The 9,217-nt window shown below is 38.6% G+C and overlaps 1 protein-coding gene across 2 annotated transcripts; it reads right to left on the bottom strand.

Annotated features, from left to right (window-relative positions):
* Positions 1-863: 863 nt before the first annotated feature.
* On the bottom strand, positions 864-7,095 carry LOC141768176 (uncharacterized). 2 transcript variants are annotated; one of them, XM_074636236.1, is made up of 5 exons: positions 6,983-7,095; positions 6,798-6,896; positions 2,356-4,448; positions 1,815-2,206; positions 864-1,291 (listed from the first exon to the last, which is right to left on the bottom strand). In XM_074636236.1, the coding sequence occupies exons 2-3, from the start codon at positions 6,871-6,873 to the stop codon at positions 3,607-3,609; spliced, it is 918 nt and encodes a 305-aa protein (XP_074492337.1). In that variant the 5' UTR covers positions 6,874-6,896; positions 6,983-7,095; the 3' UTR covers positions 864-1,291; positions 1,815-2,206; positions 2,356-3,606. The 2 variants fall into 2 exon arrangements, with proteins under 2 accessions (XP_074492337.1, XP_074492336.1); XM_074636235.1 differs by having other exon boundaries at positions 1,815-4,448.
* Positions 7,096-9,217: the final 2,122 nt, after the last annotated feature.

Genomic DNA, 9,217 nt, shown 5'->3' with positions numbered 1-9,217 from the left:
TCTCGCGAGACTCATGACAATCCGTCTGGTTGTGGACCAGCTGACCAACATTGCCATCCATATAAAGCTACATCAAGCATAGCTAAAACACTGTGGGGGGAAACAGGAAAGGAGACGGATTTAAAAATCCATTGCTTCTAGTTTTATAATTCTCATTATGTTTATCAGGAGAAAGGCTAGTTGAGTCTGTAACATGTATTTTTTTGATACTGTCTGGCCTCCACATACTGTAGCAACACCTCAGTGACATAATTTGCCCATGACCTACACTCCCTGCTATACTCATAATCTCTCAAATACAGCAACTTTGTCTAGTGATTAAAATGCAGCCATTGAAGACTGAAATGTCAACGCAGATGCACTCAGGCTATTCTCAAGGTTCTCTAGTAGTTAGTGGGTTTCTAATATTGTAAAGGGAGCACATGTGGAGTGATGCTGATATCAAAAGACATCAGGTTTTAGGAAACTTGTTTGCATATCATATATTAGAAGTAATGTTTTATGTGTCTGTAAAAATCCTAAGCATTTCATTGTGATAGTTTTATGAGAGAAGAGTTGTATTACTGCAATTCTCTTTGTGCTGAATCACCCATGTACAGTATAGATTCCCACACAATTGAACAGACTTCCTCTGCAATCCTTTAAATGCAGTTAAACAAAACTCTGATACAGTAAAGAGCTCAGATTTCACTACATGCAGTGACTTGATAGAAGGGGACATTTTTGCTTCTATGTGATGCCATAAGAATATTGCTTGTGTGTGTGTGTACATTAACAGGAATGTGTATCTTACATGCTAAGACTCAGATATTGCAGCCTAGGTGTGCAGATATCACAGAGGAAACAGAAACAGAACATTTGACTTAGTTTCAACATTGCCTTTGGCATTTCCTGATTTATTGCTTCTTTCACAGAAGAGAACAAGCAACTGACAATGAGCTGATTTACTGATATATAAAGTTTAAACCTTCTGTGATCAGTAACATCAGACAGAAATGATAAACTCTGTTGGTAAATCCAACCACATATGCAGCTGGTTCAGTTTGTAACGGCTGGACAATCGGTGCAGAAGCGCCTGAGCAGAACATCAGTCTTCAGACAGGTTCCAGGAAATGACTGGTGAATGAGAGCCGACCTTGACAAGCAGCTAAAGTTCTCCACTGACATCACCACATCCAGAGAAGAGACAAGAGCAGGACAGGCTGATGAGGGTCAGAGCGTGGCTGGCCTGGTGCAATAGCTCGGGGTTATGGAAGCAAGCAGCTGAGGCAGGCAGATGCAAGGACAGATCCTGGAGACACAAGGAAACAGAAGAAGTTCAGGTAAAGCACACGGCACAAAGAAATAACTGTGATTACGCAAACTTTTTCTATGATACTGTATTTATACGGCACTTTTCAAAACAAAGTCACAAGTTATTCTATTGTAGACTATTCTAGGTCAATTTCTCTACAAAACAGAAGCTCTTACTACTTTTTTCATCCTCAGTGAACAACAGCAGCTCAGGTGGTGGAGTAGGATATAAAGAATGGTTAGTAAACCAATACAACAATACAGTAACACACAATTCTCTCTATTTCTTTACAATATAGACTATTTTACTTTGTTTACATGTCAGATTACTGACCTTCTTCGTCCTCGGTGAACGGCAGAGGCTCAGGTGGTGGAGTAGGATATAAAGAATGGTTAGTAAAACAATATTTGAATTATTGAATAAGTATGAATAAGTAGATTTAAAATACAATAACACACAATTCATACTATTTCTTTACAATATAGACTATTTAACTTTGTTTACATGTCAGATTACTCACCTTCTTCGTCCTCGGTGAACAGCAGCAGCTCAGGTGACGGAGTAAGAGAGGGAACAATAAATAATGGTTAGTAAGAGAGACAAATTATGTTTGAATTACTTATTACGTGATATTATATGAACAAATAGATGTATAGCATATAGTTTGTAGGTGGGTTACATAATATTACTTTCTCTTTTTTTACATTATAGACTATTTAAGATCACCTTCTTCATCCTCAGTGAACAACAGCAGCTCAGGTGGTGAAGTAGGATATAAAGAATGGTTAGTAAAACAATGTTTGAATTATTGAATAAGTATGAATAAGCAGATTTAACACACAATTCTTACTATTTCTTTACATTATAGACTATTCCAAGTCCCTTTCTCAACAAAACAGAAGCTCATACTTACTTTTTTTGCGTCCACAGTGAATAATAACAGCAGCTCAGGTGGTGGAGTAAGATAAGAGTAAAGCAAGACAAATGTGGTTAGTAATTAAAATAATCTTTGAATTATTGAATATTTTGAATATAATAGATATTTTATATAGTTACTATACCTTTTTCGGCCGTATTAAAGGGATAGTTTTGGTTTTGAAGTGGGGTTGTATCAGGTACCTATCCATAGTCAGTGTATTACCTACAGTAGACGGCGGTCGGCACATCCCCAGTTTGGAGAAACAGACAGGATACCGACATGGGAGCAAAGCGATGTACTGCTGTGGACGGGGCCGGCAGGAAAACATATTTTAGCTACCTAAAAAAAAGGCCCACCTAAAAAAATCAATATCAGTTTAAGTGTACGCTATATCAGCCCGTTCTCATTCCTAAGGCGTCAAATACCGACGCTTTGTCACAGCCGTCGGCGTTTGACACCGCCGCACAAGGCTCCCTTTAGCGCTGGTATGAGACGCACCGGACGTTCCCGTAACTACAATGTAAACCCATCCACGGCAACAGTAAACACTCAGGGAAAGTGCTGTGGTGACATTGTTTAAAGAGCGAAAGATACACAGGGCGGGCGGGTGGCGTGGTGGATGGGCCATAAAAATAAACAAAAAACACTGGCTAAAATGTGTTTTGCTGCCGGCCCCGTCCACAGCAGTACATTGTTTTGCTATTGGGCTGGTACTCCTGTCTGCTTCTCCAAACTGGGGACGCACCGACCGTCATCTACTGTGGGTAATACACTGACTATGGATAAGTACCTCATACAAAACACCCAAACTATCCTATACGGCATTTTTTTTTTTTTTTATCTCTGAAGACGTTCAGGAGGCATCCTAATAGGACACCTAACGTTGGGCAACTTTGAGCTAACTCCCTGTGGGAAGAAATATTGTGTTCATTTGAACACAGACAAGGCTGAAGATTCCTCGCCCTGCCAGACGCAAAGACTACATGCATGGGGTGTCGACAGCCCTGCCAGACGCTAGGACTACCTGGGGCATTGACGGCCTTGCCAGACGCAAAGGCCGGCCCTCAGGATGAAAGAAATAAAATAATGTCGATCGATCCACCGTTCAAAAATGAGGAATTACTGCACAAAAAGCCCCAGTGCAAGACGCTACGTGGGGTGTTCGCAGCCCTGCCAGACACAAAGGCCAGCCCTCAATCCAACGGTCCCGGTGCAAGAGGCTACCGGGGGTGTCACCAGCCCTGCCAGACGCAGAGGCCAGCCCCTTGGTGCAAGACGCTACCAGGGGTGTCACCAGCCCTGCCAGACGCAAAGGCGGGAATGATTGGTCCTGTTGTGATGAGGAAGTGATGAAGGGGAAATGTGGACTCAGTGATTGCTCCTATGTTTAGAGTCAATCCGAGTCGCTGTCATCAGACCACCTCGGCCTCTTCGCAGCAGCCTCCTCCTCCCCGTCGCTGTCTTCCCTGTGTCTCCTTGTGGAGGGGCCGGGGCCAGAGTCTGCCTCGCTGAGTTCCTCAGGGGGATTGTATTGGCAGACTGGCCCGATGTCTTCAACCTCCAGGATAGGGAACTCAATCCCATTGTCCCCATCGTCCCAATCCTCAAGATGGTCCTCAAGATGGTCCTCATCCTCTCCATGTTGCCAAAAGGCGTGCCTCTCAACAAAATACTCAACGGCTTCAAAATACTCAATGGCTTCAAAGCCACCGTGAGGGTCAGCAGATGGGAAACTATGAGGAAGACCATGAGGGTCCGCATGAGGGTCAACTTGAAAGTCACCAAACGGGTAGGCAGGAGGGAAAGTAGGAGGACGACCGTAAGGGTCAGCAGGAGGGCCAATGAAAGGGTCAGCAGGAAAACCATAATAGTCAGCAGGAAGATCAGCTTGAAGGTTAGCAAAAGGGTTAGCGGGAGGAGGACCATAAGGGTCAGCAGGAGGGAAAGCATAGGGAAGAAGATAGGGAACAGGGTAGTAAACAGGGTAATAAACAGGAAAAGGAGCAGCAGGACCCTGTCTCCATCCCAGCCCAAAGTAGGGCGGAGGGACCTGCTGCTCACCGTCCCCGTTACCTCCCTGAGGCTCAGCCTCTGCCTCCTGAAGCCCGTCCGCATCATCACCCCAAACAAGGCCAACCTCTTCCTCGTCCTCGTCCTCGTAATCAGGCAGGACAGGATCATCGGGGGGCCTCTCGACATCAGGGCGCTCATTATGCAGAGGCCAAAAGGAGCCACCTGAGGAGGAAAAAAAACATTAAAATGTCACATTCTCCACTTCCATAAAACAGTCTTAAACAAGAAAATCGTTTTTGACCAGATACATTACCAGCACTTTGTAGAAAAGCCCCCAACAAACAGAGTGCCACCTCTAAAAGTGATATCACATATAGTGCAGTACTGAGTACATCTGATTTATTGATTGCAGTCAAGATGTGATGAAAATGTTAACAAATATAACAAAACAAGTCTCTTAACCCTGCCTTTAAAATAAGAGCAAATGAAACTCTCTCCACAAAAATATTTTTCAATGCACACAGAAATAGTTAAAATATGAATTAAAAAACGATCATTAAAATGACAAAAAATCAGTACAGAAAATTTGTATAAAATAATAAAACATTATAAAAATAAATTAAATACGTAAACAATGGAATATGTAATAATAATAATCATATTTATTATTAGACTTATTTTTATTATTAATAAAACGGTGTCAAAAATCCCCACACAAATGCAATGAAGTTCCCACATGACAAGCAGTTTGTGAATGCAGGTTCAACAGTTTGTATATAAATGTCACAACATCCAAATATGTTTTTGATGAAAATTGCAAATACTTTTAAATACATATATTTGTAGATTTATATTACATGTATTTAAAATAATAAATATTTGTGTCTGCATCAGAAATATATTTGTTAACCTTATTTTTTATATGTGGATATATATTTTTTTACATTTATATATTTATATTTTTTAATCCTTCTGTGTGCATTCATTAATATTGAGACTGATCTGACTCCATAGAAGAATCGGTCAATTTAATCTTCGTTTGCATAACACAAGTCCACATAATAACCCTGTTCACATCCCTCTTTTTCCTTCTAAATACACATTTTGTTTCTTATAACCACAATTGAAAGCATAACAGTAGTCAGAACAATAGGTTGTAATTCTGTTATGTTGCATCACATTTCAATCATATTAAAAAACAGTGGAAACAGGTGGTTCTGACTCTATTCAGTGATATAGCGAGAAGAGATGATTGTTCACGACACTGTGTGTTTTTAGGAGGATGCTACTGCCTCCAGGATTCCCTATTAGTTTACAACAAGCTGTGAAAAACACTGAGATATCCAAAACGTTTGACGCGGACTGACCTACGTGCGTAATTACGCACGCTTAAACGTGGGTACCTTCATTAATTCACGCGCACTTAACGACAGGCCCTCTCCATAAATAACCACACCAAAATATATGTGAGTCTTGGTCCGGCAAACTAATCGCTTATATTTATATTTAGTTTCTCTCCTAGGTTGCAAATCTTAAAAGCATATTACAATGTGACGACAATACTATCATGTCAAGTAAAAGCTCTGAGTGGTGACTGAAAAGCTTTGGTTTTAGGTCCAATAACTGTCAGACACTTTAGTTGACTTCATGATAAGATAAGATAAGATATTCCTTTATTAGTCCCGCAGTGGGGAAATTTGCAGTGTACAGCAGCAAAGGGGATAGTGCAAAAAACAAGATGCATCAGCTAACACAGTAAAAAAGAGCTAAACAAAGTGTAACAAAATATGAACCATTTAAATAGAAGGAAGTATAAAAATAGGAGCAGTATATACAGTATTGACAATAAACAGACTATTAACAAAATTGCACAAGTGGAAAATGATATTGCACAGTGAGAATGAAATGAATGAATGAATGAAATTCCACCTCAAAATATCAGGTTATTGTCAGTTTTTTTTCATTCAGGCTCATATAACAATATCGATCTGTTGGTGCATTTTGAGGAAAATCTAAAAATGAGTTCATAAATGTGATATATTTGAACTTAAAAAGGACCCGACAACATCTCCGGATACATTTTTAAGCCGCAATCTCAGCTGTCCACACAGAGGAACGTGACCTGTGTGTTTACACCTGCGCGCTCTGACGTCAACTCGTTTGATCCTAATCGATCGATCGTCTCCATGGTGAACTAAACAACTCATGTTTTTGGCATTATTCGAAAAATGACAATTTTCTTTCCGAAATTTTCGACGAAATTTTGGAAAAAATGTGTTTCCCTCAAACAAAAGTTAGTGTTTTCAAATCACTCCAGTTGTTAACATACTCCACAGCTGTCCTGTCACACTTCACTTCACACTTCTTACCAGATCATTATGATTTTATACACAGAAAACATCAAGTATCACCACAACCAGTGTTCTCCTATAACAGGCCAACTAACAGGTGTATTTATCTATAAATCCAACAATTTAACATAATTAAAAACACATTGTGTACCGAAATTCTCTTTTAAAGAATTTAAGGAACATTAATAAATATTTATGACGAGATTAAAAGATGTCTTACTCGCAAAAGAAGCGATCCAGCGCCTGATCCTGGTCAGCAGGCCGTCCTCCTCCACAGGGGGTCCATTAGAGGCCATCTCTTCCAGCAGGTAGCTTTTAGCTGTACAGATGTTTCTTCAGCTCAGTAATCCAACAGGTTTGTTCTCCAAAATTTGCTCCAAAGGGCGATGAAAGATTTCAACTCACCAGGTTTTCACAGGTCAACTTGTGTCCAAGTCCAAGGGCGAATAGGAGTTAGTAGAAAGGTGTGCAGCTCTGACGTCACCTCGGTAAAACGTCAACGTTCCGTTTCCATGGCTTTAAGTGACGCACTGTACGTCAGATACAGTAATAGATGATATAATGTTAATTGTTTGGACTCTTTAGTGTGTGTGTGTGTGTGTACAGCAGGTGTTTCCATCAATAAGTGATGTGTATGATGATCTATGGTCACTATACACTTCACACCATCTTGATCCGGAGCTCACTGAACCAGGTCAGCACAGCTTCATTTTGTTGTTGTTGTATTTTTAGATACAAAATAATGTTGGCAGACAGTAAATGTGAATCAATGCATGCTTTGTATCAAAGATTGCATTATTAATTCATCTCCAGTTTATAGCCTACATCGTGGCATTTCATTGCTGCTCAAGTGGCCTTTATTGTTTCTTCATTTGTTTCTTTCCTGATCCTCTTGCACCCTGTGATGCTTTTATTTTGTTTTGCCACTGGGATGATAAGATAAGATAAGATAAGATAAGATAAGATAAGATATTCCTTTATTAGTCCCGCAGTGGGGAAATTTGCAGTGTACAGCAACAAAGGGGATAGTGCCAAAAGACAAGATGCATCAGCTAACACAGTAAAAAAAGAGCTAAATAAAGTGTAACAAAATATGAACCATTTAAATTGAAGGAAGTATAAAAATAGGAGCAGTATATACAGTATTGACAATAAACAGACTATTAACAAAATTGCACAAGTGGAAAATGATATTGCACAGTGATAATGAATGAATGAATGAATGAATGAATGAATGAATGAATGAATGAATGAATGAATGAATGAATGAATGAATGAATGAAATGAATGAATGAAATGAAGAATACAGAGGAGCCCAGGGTCCCTCAGAAGCTCCAGGTTCACTGTGTGGCACAACAGTGACTTGAAGCAATAAGTGGAAAATCACAGTTTTGGAATATACAAATAAAATATGCATTTAAAGCCATTTTGAGTTAAATATGAGAATTATTTACGTTTTAATAAAATAATATTTTTGTTGACGTAAAAATAATAAAGAACATACAAGTATATCTGTCTAACATTTCCACAGCGGAACCAATATTCTTGTTACAGTGATGTCCGGCGGTCATTATTATGAGTGGCGCATTCTCTACACCTGAATGATAAGTTACGTTGCTGTATAATGTATAATGTTTTTGTATTATTATTTTTTTTAGAAAATATAATTACAATAACAATACATACACAACCTGCCAGGAGTACATTAATAAAGTAAAAATTTAAAAATTAACAATAAAATAAACAATAAAAAAAATACATCTATATAAAGAAAAAGTAATACAAAATCAGAATAGATTCTCATCGGTCCATAAGAAAATTATCAAATACAGTAATGTTTCTTATTTTGGTGCCATATTGTCTCAGTTCTTCATAAAAATGTTCAAAATCAGGTTTGGAGTTACAGTACGTTTCTTTTTTTTATGAAGATTGAATGAAGTGAAGACTTGTAGCTGGAAGTTTCCAGCCAATGAGGGATCAGTAATTTTCTACATTATGCATTGGTTACTTTGCAGATTTAGCTTTCAGATGACATGAACTTTAATAAACAAATATACATTCTGATTTATTATTACAGGTTAAGATCAGATCCGATTGATCCCTGGGGGGGATTCACAAGCAGCCTATAAAGAAGAAAAACATGAATGCATCACCAATTATAATCCAATAATATATATATTATCCTGAAGTCATTCTGCATAATGAGTACTTTTGGTACTTAAAGTAGCCTATATTTTGATGTTAATTATGTTATACTTTTACTGAAGTAAAATGTGGAATGTAGGACTTTTACTTGTAACAGAGTATTTTTACATTGTGGTATTTCTACTTTTACTGAAATTTCTGAGGACTTTGTCCAACACTGGAAATAAACTCACCGATTATACTGATAATGTGCATCCATTATGCACTTTTACAGACTGACCACTGGGGGGCAGGAATGTGTCGCACATTGAGAGAAGAATTCCTATAAAGTCTTCAGCTTTCTCTCTGCAGTCCAGTAAAACATCTAATTAAAGTCTCTTATCATATAACAAACGAGCATTACTGTATTTACTACTATTACTATTCTTATAACTTTTACATATAAGGATGTTTAGATCCGGTGTGCTGTTTTGTGTCCCAGATATTATCTCTATA

This window comes from Sebastes fasciatus, chromosome 5, assembly GCF_043250625.1.
Source record: "Sebastes fasciatus isolate fSebFas1 chromosome 5, fSebFas1.pri, whole genome shotgun sequence".
Lineage (NCBI taxonomy): Eukaryota > Metazoa > Chordata > Actinopteri > Perciformes > Sebastidae > Sebastes > Sebastes fasciatus.
This window is presented reverse-complemented; position numbering and strand designations above follow the sequence as displayed.